Source organism: Cupressus sempervirens, chromosome 1 (assembly GCF_028749045.1).
Source record: "Cupressus sempervirens isolate cs-2001-9-10 chromosome 1, ASM2874904v1, whole genome shotgun sequence".
Taxonomy (NCBI): domain Eukaryota; kingdom Viridiplantae; phylum Streptophyta; class Pinopsida; order Cupressales; family Cupressaceae; genus Cupressus; species Cupressus sempervirens.
Genome location: NC_143118.1, coordinates 888,677,109 through 888,701,958, shown reverse-complemented (window position 1 = coordinate 888,701,958; position 24,850 = coordinate 888,677,109). Strand labels below are relative to the sequence as shown.

At 35.2% G+C, this 24,850-nt stretch overlaps 1 protein-coding gene across 2 annotated transcripts in view; it reads left to right on the top strand.

Annotated features, from left to right (window-relative positions):
• The window catches only part of LOC149580702 (uncharacterized), a 55,055-nt gene that overhangs the window by 13,276 nt on the left and 16,929 nt on the right, over window positions 1-24,850 (top strand). For both annotated transcript variants that reach the window (XM_089792935.1, XM_089792941.1), the window contains 7 exons: window positions 3,233-3,356; window positions 5,992-6,057; window positions 6,388-6,426; window positions 12,006-12,086; window positions 12,370-12,417; window positions 16,048-16,098; window positions 16,268-16,336. In XM_089792935.1, the coding sequence (XP_089649061.1) occupies window positions 3,233-3,356; window positions 5,992-6,057; window positions 6,388-6,426; window positions 12,006-12,086; window positions 12,370-12,417; window positions 16,048-16,098; window positions 16,268-16,336 (478 nt within the window). The remainder of the gene's footprint in view (window positions 1-3,232; window positions 3,357-5,991; window positions 6,058-6,387; window positions 6,427-12,005; window positions 12,087-12,369; window positions 12,418-16,047; window positions 16,099-16,267; window positions 16,337-24,850) is intronic.

Here is a 24,850-nt window from a genome sequence, read left to right as displayed (position 1 = left end):
CACTTATAATGTCAATGGAAAAAAAACTATTAAAGACTATTTTAATATTTGAAACCCTTAATGCTGAAGGAAGTAATGGCGTCAGGTGCGATTCCCAATCTGCATAAAGTAATGACGTCGACCAGAGAAGTCTTCGGTCTGTGTAGTCACTGTTGTCGGGAGAAAAAAAAAATCGGACTTTTCAATCAAAAGATGGAGACCTAAAACATGTTTGTTGTTTCCGTTCGCCGAATTTTAACAGCCAAAAGCGCAATATTTCGTGAGATTTTCTGGAAAAAAATGCAGTGATATTATGAAAAACATGTCTCCGATATCTACTGCATTTTAATCAGCTGCCCATCTGACCTGCGATATATCGTGACTTTGGCGTTATACTGCCTTCTTTTTATAACTATGCTAATATCTATAGAGTAGAGTTCACTTCCGGAGAATTTCTTGCAATCTTCTAGTAGGGATCAAGAGGGAGCTCTGTGAAGAAGTGAAAATGTCAGCTAAGAGGGTTGCAATGTTGCAAGGTTAGGTGCTAAAGTTCCTGGTAAATTTTTTTCAGTTGTAGAGAATTGAATTGCACAGGCAATTTGTATTTGACATTTGTAGCTTTGCAAACTTATTCAGAATAGGGTGATCTAGGATGAAGCTGAGAAGGACAATCCCGGACTCTAGCATGGCAGAAGTTTCAGAGGTGTATATTGAAAACCTTTCTCTAAGGTAAGCATTACTGGCAATCTTGAACGAGGAGGTCAGGAGGTTGATGCAAGTGCTTGAAGACTTAGAGGGAGCTTGAGTCATAGATGGAGATTGCCAAGTACTTTGTAGAGGACCATCAAGCTTGAGAAGCAATATGGCTTCGAAAGCTCCTTGTTTGGTCAAACATTGGAGACAGATGTAATTTATTGTGATGATCTAACTTGTGAGAATGCAACCCTTGATTAGAGGGAGTCTCAACATCAGTTACTCTTATTATGTGCTAATGCATTTTCTTTGGGATGGAGAAATTTGAGGTGAAAGCCCTTGTAATGCATTTTTTTCTCCCTAGCCCTTGTAATGCTTTTTTCTCTGAGAGGGAGAAATTTGAGGTGAAAGCTCTTGTATGCATTTTTCTCTGAGAGGGAGAAATTCGAGGTGAAAGCCCTTGTAGTAAAGCCCTTGTAATGCTTTCTTCTCTAAGAGGTGATTAATATTATTGTTTGTAGAACATATGATTATACTGGCTGTTGGAGATAGTGTGAAGGGTGTGCATTATTATTTCTGTATGCAACATTCATTCTGTATATAGTTGCAAGTTCATTATTTGCAAGGTTGCACGGGGACAGGGGTACTTGGGGTACTTAGGGTACTGGTACGGGTATGGGTACAGTTATTTTTTATAATAGGGGACGGGGGTACTTGGGTATGTCAAACTTTATTTTTAATTATACTTTTGTATTTATAGAAAACCTGAATTTATGAGTCATGACAATGATTTTTCAAATCAAGAGCAGTGATAAAGTTTGCAAATGTAATATATTGTTTTCAGTTTCAGATTTGTTATTTGTTTGTAATAATAATTTATGATAAATGTTTAGATGCATAACATAGAAGGCAGACTTTAAACATGAACAAGAATCTTAAATCATATGACAATGACATATTGCAAATGATAAATTTCTGGTTTAAACAGTGATAAAGTTTATTGTTGATCAATATTGTATCAAAGTTTCAAACTGATTAGGTATTGAATTAAGCTTGATAAACAAATAACGGAGAAGGAAAACTTTAAACATGAACAAGATCATAAATCATATGACGATGACATATTGGAAATGATAAACTTATGCTTGAACAGTGATAAAGTTTATTGTTAATCAATATTCTATCAAATTTTCGAACTGATTAGGTATTGAATTAAGCTTGATAAACAACGAGCTGATATACAAACAAAAAACTGAAAAAAAAAAAGTCAGAAATCTCAATCAAGGTCCTTAGCTATGATGCTCTCCACCAAGTACCCAGTACTTGGGATACATGTACCCGGTACTCGGGTATGTTGGTACGAGTACCAGGGGTGTGGGTACAAGAACTCATGCAACCTTGATTATTTGTAAAGGGAGTTCGATGAATTCTTTAGTTGTGTGAAAGCTCAAGAGTTTGTGAGCAGTGTACTTGGACTCTGTTATTATTATTCAATTGGCATGGCTGGGTTTTTCCCTCGAGTGTGGGTTTTCCCAGGTTGTCTCTTGTGTTCTAGCGTTTTATGTTTTTTGCTATTTTATTTTATCCAATTCTGGTTCTAAATTTAGCAAATTGAGATCAAGAAAACCCATTGGTAGAGGGAATTGGAAAAAGTTGCATATGCAAAACTAGGCAAAATTGATTCTCATCTATCTGGAAATATCAAACAATAAAAAGAAGGCAGTTTATTGCAAACTCTACATGATTCTATACCTATAGCAATTCTGATTTCAGGATGTATCAGAGCGGAATTCAACCTAGTTTTTCAATAATTCAGCAACCCAGCTATATGCATATAAAGGTGGTACTATTTGTAAAGTTGTGTCCATGTGTATAAAGATGGTACTTTTTCCTTGTAAAATATATGAAGCTTAAAGTATCCTATTAAGTTCAATGGAATACCCTAAATGTCTCAACTGATTATGGAACCCTGCTTTTACATCTTGAAGTTTGACCAGATCAAGACTATCACATGAAAGTTTGAAACAAATATGTCACGAACTCTGTGCGAAGCAAATGTCATGAAAAAGAACTTAAATTTGCCAATATTGATTATTTTAATAATCATACAGATCGAAATATCACTACACCTGAAAAACCTTTAGTTTAATGAATAACATGATATCACATGAAATGGTTCCAAACAGGTGGAGTTTGGCTAAATTATCTGGAGTCCAAAATTTGACTGTAAAAGACCAAAGTGTTAAGTCAAATATTCAAAATGAGACCTACGTATTAACTTTTTCTGCACTTGGTTGCTTCTTCCAGGTCAATTACTTGCAAATTTGGAGCACCATGTTTTTTTCCAAAATGAATGTGCTGTTTCCATGTGGGAGTGTATTGATTTCTCCTTTAGACCTCAGAGTAACCATTGGTTGCCTTAAGTACTTTGGACTGTGAATATCTCATATGTTTTGAATGCTTCAATCTGGTCCATGAACTGTGGTCTTATAGACTAAGTACGCTATTTTGTGATTTCCTGTGTGATTATAACAATCAAGGACTTTTTCTTTTGATGTAGGTTTGAGAGCATGCTGTACAAGCTTGAAATTTTGGATCACAAGGCTCGTGAACGAGCAGTAGGTTCAGGAGCAACATTTGGTCAAACAATACCTGTTCTTCTTCAGCATGACACAGCAGTTGAGGTGAATGGATGAATCAGTATAGCATGCCATATATACTTGATTGAATATAAAGAAATCCTTGTTTCTTTTTAAAATTTCTTTTAGCATTGAAATGACTGTTTATTTTTGGGGATTTATATCTTCTTACTTTTAGTAAGTGGTTTTTAATTAATATCTGAAAATTACCTCAACTATTAGTTTTGATATCTAAAGGTTGTTCACATCAAAATGATTCTTTCTTGTAAATTTCATTCCTTCTAGAAATTTATTTTGTCATGTAATGGCAGTTGATTTTCAACTACTGGTTTTTCTCAAGCAGATATTTCCTTTTTATTGAATGCTTATATAATATTTCCCTTTTCACACAGTTTTACATAGTAGAGAGAATCTATTTAAAATTGTTCCTGCTTCCATTAAATATGATACAATCTGATCTCCCTTTTTTCTTGGGTCCTGAGAAGATCTGCGCTGTCATGTTGATCCATAACTAGCTATTCCACAAATAACCTATCTTTTTTTCTATAGAAGCCAAGAATCTTCTTATGGCTCCAATTATTTGAACTCAGCTTTTGCAGAAAAACAACTAAAAATTGTCTTAAATAGAATGTACAATAGAACTCCAAGATATCATGCATCTACACATTTTTTATGTGGTTACATGTGGAGGAACCAATGTTTTTCTGGATTTTGAGGTTTTAAGGAACCAATGACTCTTACAATAGATATTTTGAAAAATGAATATAAAAACCTTTGTTACACTTAGTTTTCAGAACAGGGATAGCAAGAAATGGTAGGTGTGTTTCTGGGACAGCAAGGGATACGAGTCCTGTTTAAAGGAACATCATTTGAAGTTATAGGATTTAGTTTATTCATATATAAGCATTCATCATATTATCATTAGAGTGGAATTCATAATTCACTTAAGTTTACATACATTTTAACAAACATTGAGTTTGAATGTTATTAAAATATTTTAATGTTTCTAAAATGGTCATCTTAGTTGGTTTAGGAAGTTGCCCTTTCTGCATTTCTTAATGACCATGTTATGTAACTTTATTTTCAATTATGAACGCTTATATTGTGATTTAGTATCTGCAGAAAACATTGCACTGATTATGTTTTTAATATTTTTTTACTGCTTGCCTTGTTGAAAAAAGATTTGAAAAGAAAAATTGGATTCTATTAATTTACAATACTAACAAGTGTAGGTCAATAGTATTTGTTAGTACAATTGAAACTAGCCTTAAGGCTTAGAAGCTGATTTAGCAGAAACTCAGAGGATGATTTAATATCTTTTGGTCTTAAGGCCTCTGGTTCATTAATTTAAGAACTGTTTATTGTTGATAATTGACATGGTTACCAAGAGACCTGTCTCCCCCCTAAAAGTCGCGTCTCGGAGACTTTTCGTGTCTCCGGAGACCTCAAAAAAGGTTGGAGACTTCACGACGAAGTCTCCTGAAGTCTCCCCATCTCCTAATCCAAAAAGTGAAGTCTCCCTGAAGTCTCCTTGTAAAATATAAATGTAAAATATAATATTAAATAATTTTATATATTGTAGCCCTCATTTTAATGTTTCTAATACAAAAATTAAGACCACCGACAATTTAAATCAAATGATTAAATCATTTAAAATATTTTATTTAATAAATTAATAACTTTAAAAACATTAGAAACACTTTAAAAAAATTATTTTTATTCAACAATTTAAATGATTAAATCATTTATAATATTTTTGGAGAGTGATGATTTTTTGGAGAGCATGATAGCTGAAGACCTTGAGATGGATGATCACAACCTTGTGGAGTAGATAATAGTACCATCGACATACTAATATTAGATATATTTTTGTTTTTTGTTTATTGTACAAAGTGTTCATTTTTGTTTGCATATCGGCAATTCAGCATCAAACTATACTTTTTTGAATTTAAAATTTGAATATGTAATGATAATCTCAACGATTATCAATCTGATATGATGGTGATCATATGCAATACTCAAAAAACAAATATATCTATGAGATACAATATTGTGATCATGTGAGTTTTGAAATCTTTTGACTCTATGACTCTATTTTAATTTTTAATGTGACATTACTATTATTATTTACTTTAGTCTTACAGTATTACTATTTTCAAATTTTGTATTTACTTTTAGTATTAGACTCTTTAAACTATTAAAAAAATTTATAAAAAAAAAAAATTGCCGTCTCCAAGTACCCCCATCTCCTATTTGAAAAATTGCTGTACCGGTACCAGTACCAGTACTGGAGACCTCGAAGTCTCCCTGTCTCCCGGTGACCTTGATAATTGATTTCATTAGTTGAGTTTTCCAACTGTTATGTTCTGCTACTGTTGGTTTCTATGCTATACATGTTATTTGTAGTGTGATAAGGAACGCAGAAGGGCTTGCTGCCACTCTACCCCTTATGGGGGACAAGGGTCACAAATTATATTATTGTTTATGAAATTTTCCTAGAACATGCATTCTTTTGTGGAAATTCAGTAATTATACCATCCTTTTCATAGCTTGTTTCTGCAGGTTATGAAAATACTGTCCTTTTCATAATCTTTTGTTGTCAAAGTTTTGAGATAATTTTGTTTGTTTTGTTTTTAAATTGATTCTTATTATGAACTATAGTGCCTTTTCCTTTCTGCAGGCCTTGCAGTCTCCAAATACAAGATATGCAGTCTTTCAGGCAGTGTACAACTACTGGAAAGCAAAGGTCAGATTTGCACTGGAAATTTCACAGCATATTTCGTGTCTTATTGTGATTATTCAGAGGACAGTCTTGCCTCGAGCCTTTAGAGTGTAGTTATCTTTCATACATATGCAATGTGACTGTTTTGCATATGACTGTTAGCAGTGAGTTCGTAGTAGCATCACAGGGTCAATGTTGTACATATGATAGTTATGGTGATATCATACTAGAAAGTTTAATTCCTTTCAGAAAGTATGGTCTGCAAACTGTTGCTTGCATGGTTTCCATTTCAAAGGAACTTACTTTTTTTGTCCTATGGTAATTGATTGGCTTAGCTTGCTTTGTTCATTACAGAGAGATCGATGGCAAAAGCCTATTCTGCGTCGATTGCAGGTAAGTGGCAAGGAGTTTTGATACATTTTCTTCCTCTGCTCTTTAATATTGTGTTCATTTTTTTACGTTAAAAGATCTTAAATTAAAAATCTATAACTTAATTGGAAGCTCCTTGGAAATGTTTATCAATAATTTTATCATTTAATTTATAAGTTTTGATTCTTCATCCTGATTTTTCTTTTCATGAATCATAAATTTTAAATTTATTAAACATTGACGTTTATAGAAAATATATAGATGATGCTTGTATTCATGCCTTCTTTTGTATATTTGCATAATTATCACTTATGAGTCAAATACTGCCATTTTTAGTACCTTTACTATGTAAAATTAAGTGTTCAAGCCAGCTTTGCTTGCATTTGAGTTATGTCAATTTTAAATTGCTTTTGTTAATTAATTACCTCCAAGTGAAATGTTTCTGTCATGTGTTCTGAAATAAAATTTCTGTAATGTATTTCCTATCATTCATGTTCAAACCTACATATTTTTCTTAATCGATTCTTCAACATTGCATACCATCTTAATCAATTCTATTGTCATTCTTGTATGTCTGTATTCATATTCTTAAATATATAATCTTCATTCACACTCTCATATATACAATCACATAGAATAGCAAAAGGATTTGCAGCATTGAAAGATTCAACTTGTTGGTTTGGGCTGTTGCCTTCAATTTCCTTACTACAATTTGTATATATTTATATTTTGTTGTACAAATGTACACCCATTTTTAGATTTCCTATAAGCTATAAAATAATACCAAATGAATTGCCATTTCCAAGTTACCATCCCCCTCCTATTTTGAAAAATAATCGTACTAGTACTGGCACCAGTTACATTTCCTAAAACACATTTTCTTAGGCCTTTTGCACCTTTCCTTTCCCTGTGCTTCTTTTGCTTGCCATTTAAACTCTTTCACAAATACACTATCCTACAAACCAATAAGCCAGATGGTCCACAATTAGCTCCAACTGAAAATTAGGCATATTCTTCATCTGCTGCATCTCTAGAAAAAGCCTCTTTGGCATGTGTGATTAGTAATCACCATATAAAGCTTCAAGCATCTGCAACACTCCAGTTGTTAGGGAACAACCCTGCCAATGCGTTAATACACTTACTAGTAAATTTAACACTAAACCTTTGATATCATTATCACATATGCCAACCAGCTAATGCTCACTAAAAGCCTTCTATTAACTTCTGCTGTCAAAAGAACTTCTAGAGTCTACACCATTGCATCCGACTGAAACATCAGGCATTTAGAAACATAAATATTGAGGATAATTCCTACAAGGCCAAAATCAGGTCTTCATACATACCTATGCTTAGCAAAGCTCAAGGCAGCTGATGACGAAAATGATGGTCTGAATCTCCCATGATCTAGGATTATGACTCTAAATGCCCATAACTGTCTCTTTGTCTATGCTTGCATTGGCTAGATAATCTGCAACTGTAATCAAATTCTGTCAACAATGCCGAAAACAAAAGCATCTCAAAATTGTCCGTTATTGCTGTAACTTCACCTATGTATCAGTTGAGTTTGGAATTGGGAGTCTATCCTTTTTTGGTTGTTAATCACAACCATTGCATCATTTACTTCAACGAGATTCCTCCAAGGCTGCCAAGAGATTGCTATTGGTACTTGTATGCCATTTTTGGAAAAATAGGAAAGGTACTTGGAGTGAAATATGTAACTATAAAAAATAAATATTGAAATTTTATGTAGATGTCAAGACTAATATTCTATTCCTGTTTCGATATAGTTTTAAACTTACGAAATTTTCAAAATTTAAATTTTAGGACTCCAAATGGAGTGGCCATGGTAGGGAAGCAGCTTATCGTGGAAAAATACAGACTACTCTTTGGCTCACTGGAAGCTTGTTAAAAAATAGGCTCAAAAGTCATCCAAACATAGGAGGCATACTCAAAGAATTTTCATAGCCATCCAAATTCAACTCATTTAAATTTGTTGGCAATGTAACTCAGCTCTGCAAACCCTTCGACTCTACATTCCACCATGTGCTACCTTTGAGCAATTCATTTGAATTTTTGCTGCTCGTCCTGTGTGTTCAAGGATAAATTTAAATTATTTAAGTGTAATTAGGATTAATTGTCTCTTTTTGTAAAGATTTAAAATCTGTTTTTGGGAGATTTGTGTGCTTTAGGGCTTTTAAAAATGAGATGTCTCAAATGACATGGTTCCACTGTTTAGCGGAGTTTTAGAACTGGGGGACAGCTTTTGGGTAGGGCAAAATATAATATTTGAAAAATGAATTATACACAATAGTGATAGAAATCACAATGGAATAATTCATCGTTAATAATAACTAAATAAATATAAATAGATGAACAGTAAATTTAGCATATTATACCATAAAACATAATAACTATAGTTACAATATACAATTTAATATTATTAAAATATCTAACATGATATATATTAGTGTTAAATATATGTATTATATCTTTAATCTGATAGCAGCTAGTAATTATTAATAAATATAAATAATAACCAATATATTATTAAATTACACAAGCATAAATAATCAAATTATAACTTATTATATTTCATCACACATTAATAGAAATGAGAAATTTTATTCATTGTTCAAGAACCATTACAGGACTCTTTTGTCATTTTTTAGATTTATTTTCTGCTCTGCGTTCTTTTGTAGGGGATTCATATTCTTGCAAGCATTTGCAAAAAGAAAATTAGAGCTCTAACCATTTTTTATTAAAAAAGGAAGAAAAATACACAACCTAACTGTGATTGAGAAAAGCTGTGACTGCCACCACAGCATGTGCCTGTGGAATAGCAGGGGGATATCTCATCCCCATTCAACTGACCCTGTCCCTGAAATGTGGGTTCTTTAGGGGGAGACACTCCCATGGAACACTGCTTATTTCCTTTGACCTATTTGATATGCTGTTGTAACTATTCAAGGATATTTGCTATTTCTGTACTCTATTTTTTAATCTTGAAGGTAAATTGATTGGTTGCAGTTCATCAATGAGCGTGCAACTACAATGATATTTGGATCAAGTATGAAAATAAGCTGAAAGTGGACAGTCTATCCTTATTTAAGGAAGCAAGGCTAAGCTAAACATGTTTTTTTATCAAGATCCATAACAGAAGATTCAACACTGAAAAGAGTTCAAAAATGTTTTGAGGTTGTGGCTCTTGGTCCCTTACAAAGTTCCCAAACTCTGACTCTGCTCAGACTCGGCAGGGCCAACTTGACTCGTGACTTGGCAACGACTTGACAAAATGAAAAAACACCTTGAAATTTAGAGATATTTAGCGATTTAAAACTTGTTATGTGCACCCATTATTGAATAAAGCTTAAGCACACTATAACATCATCAAATAGAAGCTGAAAGAAATAGAAAACATATAAATATAAGATTATAAATGTTGTCAAATGTATTTTAAATCCATGAAATCCGTGACATCAAATGTTCCCAAACATTTGTATAATTGTAAACAAAAACAAGTCTATGGCTCAGGCTCTAGCTCAGCCTCAGCCTCAGCCACAGGGTAGTCTGTCTGCCTCCTACGAAGGTGTCTATGGTAGGTCCTTGATGATTGCGTAGCTGTAATCTCCTCTTGCGAGGTGCCATAGTGATCAACATCAGTTGTGCCTATGTCGGGTCATGCTTTGTCCTCCTCCCTTGCCATAGCCATAACCTCAACATGTATGTCTGCCTAGTCAACCCACTAATGGCCCTCCTCAGTGAAGACGGGATCAATAGACTCAGTGAGCCACTCAGACTCTAGATTTGATCTCCATTAGAGTGATTGAAGAGGAGTCAGTGACCAAAATCTGTCTGGTCCTAAGAGGAAAGTTGTAATGAACAAAGACACGATCATTCAACCTCTCCATAGACAATCTATCAAGTGAATGTGGTCGAACATGGACCAATTGCATTCACATCCAAAACTGCTCCATGACTAACTCAAAATACGAATGGCAATTTTTCGAAGGTTTAGGGTAGAGGGCCCAAGCATTTGCCACCATCTATCTGAAATAACGAAAAGAAAAAAATCAGTCTCATTTCCAACTTCAAGACTAGATTATAGAATTAAAATTAAAATGCGCAAGCCATTAACTTAGGAATTTTTAACATATATTTCTACTTGGTTGCAATGGTGTCCCAGCCTCTATGTACATGCTACTTTCAAAATCCTCCCCTTCTTGATTATCATATTTATCCAGCTGGAGCATTGTACTTGAGGTTGTGCCATTAGTACACAACTTCCGTACCACTGTATACAGGCCACTAAGAACATCCTCATCTGCCTTGAAGTCATCACTTAAATGAAATGCCAGATTGGGTAATAAGCTGCTGCATAGATGGGCTTGTGAAGCTGTTTTGCTATCTCTTATCAATTATCTCCTACATGGGGCCATACTTATTCTCAACTCCTGCATATATGGATTTAATAGCCTCCTTGGCCCTATCCATGCCCTTATATATATAGCCCATAGAAGGCTTGGCCCCATAAACAACTTGTAGGAGAACTATGAGGGGCTTAGTGCCCTACACTTAATGTTAAACAAAAATAGTTAAGTCACTTGAATTAAATAAAAAATAAGCGAAATTGCAAATTTGCAAACGAAACAAAAGTATGCATATAAATAAAAGTAATTTACTAAATAGTAAACAGTAAATGTTAAATTGTAATAAATTTACATGCATGATTTCTCCACGAGAGTTCCAAAAATGCGGCTCATAAAAATGCAATTTTCCACATTTATCCCTACACTGGTCATAGCATAGGATGAGGAAGTCCATGCCTCGCCAACAAACATGTGCCTCAAAGCTGCCTTTGTTTTCATCAAGGAATTCAGTGTGAGTCATGCGGTTTATGTGCAAAACTTGCCGAGTCAAGCTGATGAGTCAGCAAAACTCACCAAAACTTCCCTGGCGCACCTGCTCACATGACTCACAGCGAGTTTGGATTCTCTGGTCCCTTAGACTGCTTGGTCTCATGGACATACTTAAAGATCTTTCTTTCATTATTCAACATTTATTGAATAGGAATCATTCTCTAACTTGATCTATAACCTATATAAATTTTTATAGATTTCTGCTGAGGAGGAATTGAATTTTGTAGACTAAAATATTGTATTGTTAACAGCTTCATAGTTATGAAGTGATTGAATCATCTTGAACTAGACAGTCAGATAAACCTTCATCAAAGGCAACTTGATAGTCGTTACAGCTCTTTGCAGAAATTTCAGAACAAAAAGGAAATTCGTCCAATTGGTGGATACTCTTAAATTTAAGAGGACCTTATTTACCTCTGTTTATTTTGTTTATGCTGTCTCTGTTATTGATTTATTTCTTATTATTACAAAATTCAGAAGTGATTTGAATACTGTTATCATCTCTTCATGGAGGAAAGCTTGTGAATCGTACAATTTTGTAATATGTGTTTACTGTTTTTAAAAGACCACATTTTAGTTTGAGGTATTTAAATGGCTATTTTAATTTGGTGAAACCAGGCTGTAAAATCTGTTTTTCTCATCATCAACTGTGCTCTTCTAAATCTTTGAATTATTTTGTGTTTGCAGCCACCTCCTCCGGTCAATGACACCAACCCATATAATGTTTTCAGACCCAGAGAGAAGGCTCATCGGCTCCACACAAGGCGGGTATGTTTTATATAAGGAGAGAGCAATATTTTTCTCATCATTTATGCTTGTGTCCAATTTTTATTAGATGTAAATTTAGTGTTATAATAGCCAGTTAGCAAACAAAAATAATTAGGCTTTTTATAGTTATAAGATTTATTTACCTCAATTGGAATTTATTTTCTAATTCACTTTTTTCTTTTCTAATGGGTACACATAAGAATGCACAGGAGATAATTTTCAGCCGCCTTTTCATTTTTAGATATCATAAATTTTATAATAATGTGAATTTGTTTGATTGTAGACGCAAAGGCGAGAGAACAATGTTCAGTCTTTTGAGAAACTTCGTCAGGTAGTCTTTCTCTATTGACTTTATCGATAACTTTCCTGTATATGTAAAACCACATCTGTTATTATTGTGGGCCATAAGAATTGTTTTGGTTAATTTTCTATTTAAAGGCTTAGTCTAAATATAAAATAGACCGGCATATCTCATTTTTCCAGATTGGTCTCTGTGCTTCTAAGTGTAATTACAATATCCTGGCCCGTGTAATTATTTGCCCAGTTTGAAGAAGGTTGCTGTATCTGTGGTCAGTACAGAGTTAATGCAAAAAGAAAATTGAAACTATCAGGAGTTGCATGATTATTTCGTATCTTGATCTCCTTAATAAGTATTCAATGTAACAACATCTGAAGCCAAGATGGGAATTGTTTTTTACCATTTTTCACCTACATAAATGTTGTAGAATAGTTCTCATAATTTCATAACAAGCCAACAAATGAAAAGTACAATAGTTAGAAAAAGACTGTCTACAAGAATAAAACCAAATAAAACCATTTTCCAGGCTAGGTGGAAATCCATATTAAATCATTTGTGAATCTTGCTTTCAAATCTTTGAAGCACTGGCCTCATTTGATCAGAAAGGATGAACACCAAATTCAAAGGCGATACTCAAGTATTGGTTTAGCAACCCATGCAAAAGTAGTGTGCATGTTTGATTGAATTATTTCTAAATAATGCCGTTGCCAGTGAGAATGTCTATGTCCTCACAATAGAAAGTGAATGGTCAGCACACAACAAATATGATACTTATCTCTTGGCCTTGAATACGAACAACCTAAAATACTAATACCTCCCAGGCCATTTTTAATGTAATTTAGAAACAGTAAACACATATTACTCCAACGATGTTGGCAACAGACAACACTTTTTGATATACTACTCCAATGATGTTGGCCCAAGAATTTTACCATTTATACAGACGCAGAGCAATCCTTGAGAGGACAAGGTATGTAAAACAGTTTTTTGTCTCATACATGTCATCTTCAAGATTAAGTTCCACACGTTCTGATCCGAAACTTCAGAAAAAGAAAATCTTCAGGAAGAGCATATTCTCCATTGTCATTTCCACACACTTGATGCTCTCCCTTGCAAGAAGAAGATTGTTTACAACATAGTCACCAAATCTGGTTTTATCTGGATTTCTTGGATTTGCTGGATTTGTCCATTTTAGTCTAAAGTTTTTAACACTTTAGAATTTTTACCAAACATTTTGAAACTTGCAGATTCCCAATTTGTTTGAAGTACTTTGAACCCCCCAAAGAATTGAGTTTTTGTTGCTGGTATCTATGGTTAACAAGGAACTTGTCTGCCAGAAAACCAATTGTGCTATGAATCCCTTAAGATCCACATACTAAGAAGAGCAATCCATATCCACCAATCAAAGTTTCCTCTGATGCAGTTGGGGATTATTATAGTTTTAATGGTACATCACATCACTCCTAAACTCCACTAACAATAAATCTTACACATTTGCAGTCCAAAATTTCTATGTTAAACTTAAATGATAATGCATATATATATTTAAACCACTTGGTATGCAATGGATTGGACAAAGCAGTATGGCACTTTCAAATGACGAGGACATAAGGTTCTGTCGAACTGAGCTGCTTTGCCTTCAGATGGATTATGTGTGAGATGATATCCTTATTTCCCCGCTGATGACACATTGTCTAGAGAAATCTCTTGGAAATGATCATGGCAAATCTTATTGGAGTAGCTCCCAACTGTAAGCTCTCAAAGGCTACATCCTGCTCATATCTACATCCTGTTTCAGATCTTCGACTCCTTTTAGTCAGTGTTTTTCAAGCGATTTGTGTTAAAAAGACCACTTGTCCTCTGTTGCAAATTGTCTTATTCCAATTGAAAGGATTGGATTTCACTCCAATGGTCACTTTCCAACTGATATTTATCTCATGTGAGAGGCCTGGTGATTAAGTTTCTTGCTGTTATGAGTTCAACTGTATCTGTTCCCAATTTTTCTAAATCCTAGGATAAGATTACTAGATTGGGACGTTTAGATCTGAAAAGAGAAAAGACTGAAAATTTACAATCTTGCAAAGACTGCTGTAAACACTAGATCTGAAAAGAGAAAAGACTGAAAATTTACAATCCTGCAAAGGCTGCTGTAAACACTAGATCTGAAACTTAAAATCAGAACTGAAAATTGAAATGCCAGAAACTGCTGTAGACTTTGGCATCTGTCAACTCCTAAAATTAAGACAGAAAATTACAAAACCGGAATCTGAAACTGATTCCATCCATTTTGAATACTGTAAATTGAATAAAAACTATAACACAGTGCTGAGAAGGAGATTGCAGCTAATAGCTCAGGAGAAAGGGAGGACAAAAAGACAATATCAACAAATGACCATGGTAGGGCAGTGGAAATCTTAAAGTACGAAATACAATGGTGAAGATCTGCAGGAGATGAAGAAAGTAACTTAATAATGAAAAAACATTTGTGGAGAAGGTGAACCCAGAAGCAAGGAGAGAATTTCCTGCATAGATATGATTGACGATGCAAGACAAGAGACATCCAAGAAAAATAAATAATAAACATCTCATTGGACAGGTTAATTGCATTTAAAAATATTGCCATGGACCTGCAAAACTGGATTTAATTGCCTTCTGAATTGGTCTCAGTGGGCTTCACAAAACTGGCCCCAAAGGAATTGGGAAATCTTTAATGGACAGTAGATACCAATAATTAATACTTAAACGGACCATCTTCATTGCTTGGTGCAAAGACAAGCATTTCTTCTGAGTTGGAACTTTATTTGCAGCATCATTCTTCTTCCAAAATAGCTTCTGTGGGAATAGCCGCTTATTCCATAGGATCATTTTCAGTTACCTCAATTCAATTGCTTTTGTGTAACGATGTCTTCATTTTGTTTACAAATGCCAGTTATACAATTAGTTACACTCATTGTTTATCTTCTAAATTGTTGAGAAACATTATGCCATGGAGATTACCAAAGTTTTATGTTTCCATGATTTGAATGCAACTCTTTGTTGAATTCATTTTCTATCTTCTATTTTGCATCATAACTCACTTCTCATTGAAACTATGCTAATTGTTTTACCTATGTTGAGGACAAAAAATGCAAGTTGATATAGTGATAACTACTGTGGATAGATTAGCTTGTTATACACCCAGTTGAAAGATCTTATGATTCTCATGATGTTATTGCATAGCTAGTCTGGTTACTTGTATGATACTAATGGGTAGTTTGGGGATTGTCGTATATGGTTTGGCATAGTTTGTAACTTGAGGCTTTTTGGTTGGCCCTCTCCTGTTCTTAGACAAGAGATTATACGTATAAGCCTCACATTGTGGTAAAGGTCCAGTAATTATGGACCATTTACATTGAGTAGTAGAGATTAACATGGCTGGTTTATTTCTGGCTTTTGTTCTGCTTCTGACTTATGTCAAAAAATATGATACATTGTCTTACCATATATTTGTGCTACACATTTCAGCTATTTTTCAAAATCATTTATTTATATTGAATATGTGTTTCTCATTAGAGCAATGCTTTCGAATTGTTATTGCAAACATATGTTGTGTACTGTTTTTTAGCACCTGTCAAAATAGTAAGATGATGAACTAAGCTACTGAGCATTTACTATAATATTCAGGTTAGGCGCAATCTAGAGCAAGCAAAACGAGTGTTCGAAGCTTTGACAAAGGTATTAACTAGCTAACACCTATATATTCTGCTAAAGGTTATAACTTTTTGATTTTATGTGGTTTGTACACATGCTATAGTAATCACTGTTAGATGGCTGATGGTGGTACACACTACATCTGAGATTTTTTTGTTGTGATCATTTGATAATCATACACCTGTTGCTACAGAGGGAAGAGAAGAAACGGGAATTTATGGAGTCGGAAATAAATTTGCAAAGGGAACAGATAAAATACAAGGTATCTGTACCTAGCACGAAATATAGTTTATCTTTTTATTTGATTGTGTTTTACAGTTTTTATTAAACTTGGACTTGATAGTCATTGACATAGGAGTGTTTGATATTTCTATATGAATTATGGAGCATTATCTCGTTTCCAATATTGTGTCGAAGTAATTTATGCCTTGCTCTGAAATAGCTTTTGAAGATCTAATTAATACAGAGAGAGGGAGAGATGTGACATTCTTTCTTTTGACTCAACAAGGGGAAGGATGCATTTATTCCAAGCAGGAACTATCATTTGCTTTGAAGGATTTGTGTTTGTAAAATACTGACGGATACTTTCAGTTTTGGAGGCCTGAAATTTTTAGATCTATTGAATTAGTCTGATCTAATCTAGGCATTTTGTTTATATTATTATTATTATAAACAATATGAAAATTGAATCCCTACACAGGTCACCACTCAAATTTTTGGATATTTATTTTTTGTGGGATTTGACACGCATACTTTTTTTATCATCTCTAGTTGATATCAATGAGTAGTCGCTACACTAATCCCATTTTCCTCATATATTTGGGTGACAAATACTAGGCAAGTGAAACCACTTCACATAGAAGAATCTTTAGTCCTTTCTTAGTAAGGGGGGAAATGGTGAATGCAATCCCACCTTTCTGGATTATTTACTCTCTAGCCTCATTCCATTAAAAAAGATTTTGGAACATGTAATTCATTACAAGCAGAGTAACGAGAATCGCGCTAAAATCGCGTGAATCGCCGATTCAGCGATCAGATTCATGCACCCCGATTTTTTTGGAGTCGGAAATCGTGATCGGCGATTTCATCGGGTGAATCGCCTGAATCGCATGTATCGGCGATTCACTCAAAAAATCGCCTGAATCGCCATTAGAAATCGCCAAAAATCGGCTGGCAACAGCATGCATGTTTAGTTGGAAATAATAAAAAAATCGCTTATGTTTTTTGCTTTCTTTTTTACCTTTCCTCTTTGTTATAACCCTAAAGGGCTTTCTAATTGTTAAGCATGACTAGAAGAGAGAAGAGAAAAGAACCATAGGTTATAAAAAAAAAAAAAAAAAATGACAACAAATAAAAAATGTTTAGAATGCATAACGGATGATGCCCAAGGGAAGGGAAAGACATAATCAGGTAGTAAAACATCAGCGGTTCCCAGAAAGAGTGTGGGATCAGAAGAAAATCACAAAAACACTGTGTTCCATATAGTTTTGTGTGGGTTTCAGAGTGCAAATTTGGTTTTGGCGACGGGGGCGCTGCCCCTCGACCCCGCCCTGTATCGCGACAGGGAGCGCGCCCGGGGCGCTGCCCCAGGACCCCGCGAGGGCGCTGCCCCTCGACCCCGCTGGGGGCGTTGCCCCCTAGACCCCCAGTCGCTGCGGTTATCAGTCGTGGGAAGTCTCACCAGTTGATGAGACCTGAAGCTGTTGCAAGCATGGAGTGTCTGTGGTGGAGAGAACAATAGAGCAAGCCTTTCGAGAGGGGTGATATGCTTTGAAGCACTTGGAGTAGGTGTTGGATGTGAAGCTGTCTTATAAAAACTCTTTACCCCATGTGGTAAACACAAACTTCCATGTTTATATATGTTAAGTTTCAACTTCTATTTGATGATGTTATAGTGTGTTTAAGTTATATTCAATAAAGGGTGCATGAAATAAGGCTTAAATTGTTAAAATCTCTACATTTAAAGGGTTTTTTCAAATTTGCCGATTCATCGCCGATTCACCGGCGATTCACCCCCGATTCACGATTCGATTCGGCCGTGCTGATTCCGATACGATTCCGATTCTCGTTACTTTGATTACAAGTCATCCTTGTTGCATAATTCAGGCTTGTCATATCCCCCCATTTGAAACCCTAATTGCATCATCCCCATTTAAAAGTAGGATTTAATAATAAATATTATTTAAATAATAAGATTTTATTAAATAAATAATGATAATTAAGTAAATAAATAATTATAATGTAAATATTATATTTTATCATATAATATATGAGATTAGAAGATAGATAGTTCAACCCAGAAGATGGATGGTTCAAATTTAATCTTGATGGTGCAGTGAAGGACAACCCAGGTCCATCTGGGGCTAGTGTGATTATTCTAGATAGTAAAGGGAATATGGTGGCTATAATCCCAAAGAGATTGGAAGATGGTATTAGAATATTATAATGTTAATTTAATGATCATCTTAGTTAATCTTTAGTTTATTAAGTAATTTCTATTATTATCTTTAGTTCACTATTGTTTCTTTTAAAAAATATTGTAATGTCCCCGTTTTCGGTGAGTATGCACAGTTGATGAAGTTAGCTCCTCATAGCAACCCTTGTGAGCTGATAGGGTGATTAGGGTGTCTTAGTTGCAAACTCACTATTTTTAGTAAGTTTATTTTTGGTAATTGCCATTTTTGGCAGTGCAGTGGGTGGCTCTAGCAGTTGGTTTGTCATGTGTAGTGGATGTGGTTATTAATTGCGTGAGCTCTTATTTATTAATTAGTTATTAAAGTCGCATTATTATAATAATATTATTTTATTATAATAAAGTCATTAAGAGATATTACTAAAAGAGTTGAGTTGGAAAGTTTTAGGAGTTGAGTTCTTTTGGGAAACTTTTGCAGTTCTGGAGTTTAGTTCTTTTGGAAAACTTTTATAGTTCTGGAGTTGAGTTCTGTTGGGAAACTTTTGCCAACAAGGGATTATAAATATGAGCTCATTTCATTGAAAAAAGTATCCGATTATTTGATTATCTTTTTTGTTTATTGTCTTTGTGACATTCTTGAAGGTCTGATTTCTGAGTGGTGTCTTTGCAAGTTTGCTGCTGAAGTATAGCATTATTGCCATTACTTCTCTTTTGTATGTAGTAATTCAATCTACAGTAGTGATATTGTGGGTTGCATAATCTGAGAATTGTTTCGAAGAAATTATAGGATTTCCCAACTGTTATCACTGTTTCTGGAGATCCAATTGTGACTCTTGCAATTCTGATCTGTGGGACGCCATTGTTTCTTACTGTGTTGGTGTGGGATTTCTTGAGGAGAATTGGAGACCATCACCCTTGCAAGTTGGTGGTTGGGCATCGGTTGCATCTGTGCAGGGAGATACGATTTCAAGGTGGGAATTGCATTTCATTAATCATTTGGGCTGGGGACAAAGTCTGGAAGAGAAGCGAGCTTCATTATAGGCAGTGCGGGTTCTGATTAATACACCTGTGTTAACCTTAAGAGGTGCTGGTGCCATTGCATATAGCCTGCAAACTGTTCATGATATCCTGCATTTTATATTAGAGGGCCAGCAATTATTTGCTAGGGCCTGTGAGCTCTTGGGAGGGGTTTCTTTCAGATCCTTGTGACTTGCGATTCAGCATGGAGGTGTTAAAGAGAATTCCCAAACTGCTGCGTGGGACTTCCTAAGTGCTCACACCAGGTTTCTTTTCATTGGGAAGAATTAAATTTATATTTCTCTGCAACTTAGTTGGAATAAATGAATTGTAAAGAATTCTGGAAGTAATGTAATCAGTTGTGTTCAATGCATGTTTTTAGAGCTGAAATATATTGATACTCCATCAAACATTTGGCTTGACTTTGCATGCCGAAAATTCCAAAGGTTCAAATTTTATTTGGTGAGTTGGCATTTTACTAGTTATGAAATTGCTTTGCTTGTGTTTTACAAAATGCCAATCCACCCGATTGGCATAGAAAGTTGGTGAAATTAGATTGTTCAAGCTATAGCCAGGTGGGGGTTATTACAAACATTGTCTTTGTAAATGTATATAAGGAGTTTTCATCTTCTTTGTTTAATACAACTACAACAACATTGATTTACCATAACATGGTATCAGAGCAAGTTGATGAGATTTCATAAAATTTGGCGAGTTTTTCTTAAAAAATTCAAGCCTCTTTAATCTGGAATTTTTTCCAGAAATTTGTTTTCTGATTTTTTTTGAAACAATAATCATTAGGGGTATTTTTATGAAATTTGTGGTTTGCCTTCGAATATTCTTGCTGCAAATTGCAAGCCTAGTTGAGGGTTTTGATTGCGCGATTTCTTGGTCTAGGCAAAAGTCTCTAGTTTGTGAAGGTTGCATGCACTTGCATGTTTGTTGCATGTACTTGCATGTGTTTTTTACCATGCAAAGTTTCGTGTTTTGCCGCATGAAATTTTTTCTGACGGGTTTTCATAATTTTTCCCTCAAAAAAATCTGATTTTGTGGTTTGCAAAGTTGTGTGGGATTCCTTTGTAGGTTTATAATTTTTTCCGAAAAAGTATATGTTGGGTTTTACCATTTTTCCTAAAAAACGAAGCTATGTATTCTTTGATCTGCATCTCGGATTCTATCGTCTAGTTTTGATCAATTTTTCACCTCATAAATATTGTTTGGCTTTTTCAAAGTTTCTCTTGAAAATTGTGGCTTTTTTCAGTCTGTTTTGGGGCATCATGCTCATCTGCAAAGTTTGAGGGTTTGCCAAGTTTCCCTCAAAATTGTGCTAGCTGTTCTTATTGTTTGTCTCTATCTCCAAGCAAGAGCAACTTCGTTATCCAACATTAGGTTGGATGTTTTTGTGATGTTTTTTGACCAGGTGTTTTGCTGATTTTGGGAGGGTTAGTGGCAAAGCCAGTGGAATTTACTCTTGTCTCTTTTTACATTTCCTCTCTGAAGAAGGGGGCACCCTTCTCTGTTCTTTTCTAGATAAATATTGGCTTCTTGGTCATTAGCATTTTGTAGATCCAAGGAGGGTCTTAGCAACAACATAATATTTTAAAGAATTCATGACCAAAAGACAAAACTTCGACAGTGACCATTAAGGGAGTGTTTTAGAATGTTATAATGTTTCTTTAATGGTCATCTTAGTTAGTCTTTAATTTATTAAGTAGTTTCTATTTTTGTCTTTAGTTCACGATTGTTTCTTTTAGAAACACTATCTCTATAAATCTATATAAGGAGTTGTCATCTCCTTTGTTTAATACAACAACTACAACAACATTGATTGACCATAACAGATAGGACCAATAATGTGTTAGAGGCTATAATAATCCAAGCTATAACATGTTGGTTTGCAAATGTTTGGCATTTGCAAAACTATATATGGTTGATTCATAAGGTGTTAATGCAGTTTGAGAACTATAAGGTAAGCCATATTCCAAGGCAAGGCAATCGGGAAGCAAATGTTTTGTTCAAATGGGCAGTTGGTTTTGAGGATGTTGGGGAAGTTAGGCATGAAATTTATGGGAATGTAGATATTTCATACTTGGGATATTAGTGGACTAAGCATGGAATTTTAAATTTTTTAAATTCAAATGTTAAAGATATTCTTGAAACTTAAGTGCTTTCAACCTATTTTAATAAAACGAAGGTGGTAGTGGTGTTATGGTTATATTTCATGGTAGATTTGATTGGACAATGTGGTGTTTGAAAGTGTGCATTAATCAATGTATTACAGGGACGCCCCCCCCCCCCCCCCCCCCCCAAAAAAAAAAAAAAATGAAAAAATAAAAAATAAAATCACAATGTTTTGGAGTCGTGGACTGTGGGACGCTATTCCAGCATATCTAGTAGCACCACCAATCAGTTGTCATTTTGGCAGAGACAAGGGAATGTCCGAGCGTCCCCTAAGGAAACGGGGGGATGAGAACAAGTCCCTTGGCCCCTCCATGGGATGAGTAGACGTCCCCTAAGGAAACAAGGGGACGAGAACGAGTCCCTTGACCCCTCCATGGGATGAGTGGGCATCCCCTGTCCAACCAAAAAAATAAAGTATGTATTGGGCGTATTGAATATCATATCATGCTGCTCAATATAATCATCTGTATGATGTGATACTCATACTTTTGATATCTATGATTATTATTATTTAATATTTATATAATAGAAGTTAGAACTCTTCCATTTGTGCATTCAAGTATTTAAAATCTTAAAATTTATTATTTATTGTTCAATGTTCCACTTTCATGTTCAATGTACAATGCAACGTTCAAGTATTTAAATTTTAATAAATTAATATTTTACATCTTTATGTCTTATATTATTCTACATATTTCCATAACTTGCATTTTAAGTACCACATGTATAGTAAATAGTATATACACCCCCGCTCTTGTCCCTCACCACTATCCCCCCGTCATCCCCAAATTGAGGCCCCTTTGTTCCTCTAGCTCAGAAACTTGTTGTGACATCCCCTTATTCCCTAGGGCAGTGTAAGTATAGCATTAATGAGGCAAGTTTGGTGGATGTGTGATTGAAAGCCTACATGAGCGGAGATCTTTTTATTGGTTTTAAGCAGCTATTAATGGTGCATTGTTGTAGAGACAAATTTGGGTTTGTGTGAGGTGAAAGTATAGAGTGATTTGGTGTGACTTTGGAAGGGAGGAATGGAAGCAACGTTCACCTTTAGGACGAAGGAATAAGAAAAGAGGCTCTTTGGCCCTATGGAAGAACATCAGCTTAAGTTGTTGCTTGAATGCCCTTTAAAATACATGGTTATGGCTGTACAAATGACATTTGGTATTCTTTTTCAGGAGGCTACATCACAAGTGGAAATTAAATGTGGACATTGTCGTACAAATCCTAGGTTGGGGACTTGAGATTGGAGAAGAAATACCCGAGGTGTAATGACCCTCTCTATAAAGGCCACAGAAACCCTCAAACTGAACTTAGGAATTTTGTCAAACACTTGGCGTGTAACAGTAACAATATTCAGAATATGGTAATTTCAGATTTGATACTTTCAGAATATAATCACAGAATTACAATATATATAAAGCCATTGAACTATATTTCAATTACAATGCAATAAATTCTGAAATTATTTTATTACCAATTCTGGACTGATTATTACAACGACTGTATGACAGCAAATTTACCCAAAAATTGACATATATTTCAGAATGCAAGAACCTGGTTTGAAGAACTATGGAAGAACACCACGTTTTGCTGCAGATCGTTGATGAAGACCTCCAACCGCACCCCCAAACTGTCCTTAATTTGCTGCTGCTGCCCAAACTAGCAGGGCCGTACCAGGCCGTACCTGTACGGCTGCTGAAATAAAATAATATTAGGGTTTTGGGACCCCCAAATGTAAGAAAAATGGGCGCCTAGGGTTAGGTAGTAACCCTGTAAAACCATAAAAAATAACTCCAAGGGGTTGAGGAGATATGAGCAATTATGTGGTTCCGAATCCTGCTTTGCCAATTCTGAAAATGCACTTATTCTGTCTTCAAACTCTTGTCAAATGCTTCTCCAATGATAGGGCAAATCTGAAATCCTTATTCCAACAAAAAACAAACCCTAACAACGAATTCTCAATAAGCTCCAATGAGATGGCTGAATACCAACTCCAATTATGCAACAATTCAGGTGATATTTCACACCCTCAAAGTCGCCAATCCAAGGGAGTGATTCGTTCCCAAAGATCGAATAATTTGCAGATCCAAAGTCCACAAATGTCTTCACAATGAAGAAGTAGAAGAGTTCTCCAATCCAAGCATGTCCAAATGAGAGGCCCAGCCCTCTATTTATTCACTTTTCTAAGAAGTTGCTAGAACTTCTAGAAACATCCTTTATAATTTCTCATTATAATGCACTTTTTTATAATAAAGTAATTTTATAAAATAAAAAATGCAACTCAAATTAAAATTATAACATGTGGGCCCCAATATCACATAATGATAAAATATAACCTCTTAACACTTCTTCAAGAGCAAGATATGAATATCTAATCCGCAGAATTGACTCTCTTTCCACACCATTTGCCTACGAGAGTCTGGAATAGGCAAATCCATGATCAATGCCATGTCGAACTAAAGAGGGGACATTACAGTCCGCCCCTCCTGAAATTGCTTGGCCTCAAGCAATCTCAACGCCGGGTGCTGCAAAATAGCCTCCCCCTCCCAAGTAGCATCCTCAACAGGTAAATCTTTCCACTTAACCAAGTATTCTCTGATCACCCTTCTACGAAGCTGCTTTTCTCTGCTCTCCAGGATGGATTCTGGTACTAAAATCAATTTTCCCTCATCGTCTAAAGGAGGTAATACTGCAGAAGGCACCACATTCTGACCCAACGCCTTCTTGAGGCGTGACACATGAAACACATTGTGCACTCTGCTGTCTGCGGGAAGCTCCAACTCATAAGCCACTTCACCAACTCGCCTGATAATCCTGAATGGTCCATAATAGCGTGGCTTAAGTTTCTCTGCCCCACTCTTCTTAAGAGTAGATTGCCTGTATGGCTGCAACATGAGGTAAACCATATCATCTACCTCAAAACTACGCTCAGTTCTCTTCTGGTCTGCATACTGCTTCTGCTGGTTCTGAGCTCTTGCAATATTGTCTTTGAGGGTAGCAACTATATCCTTACTCTCCTGTAATAATTCACCTGCACTGGGTACCCGGCTGTTGCTCAACAACAAATCCAAGAAACTAGGTGCTTCATAACCGTAAAGTGCCATGAAGGGTGTCATCTGTATAGTCATATGATATGTAGTATTGTAACAATACTCGCAGAGATAT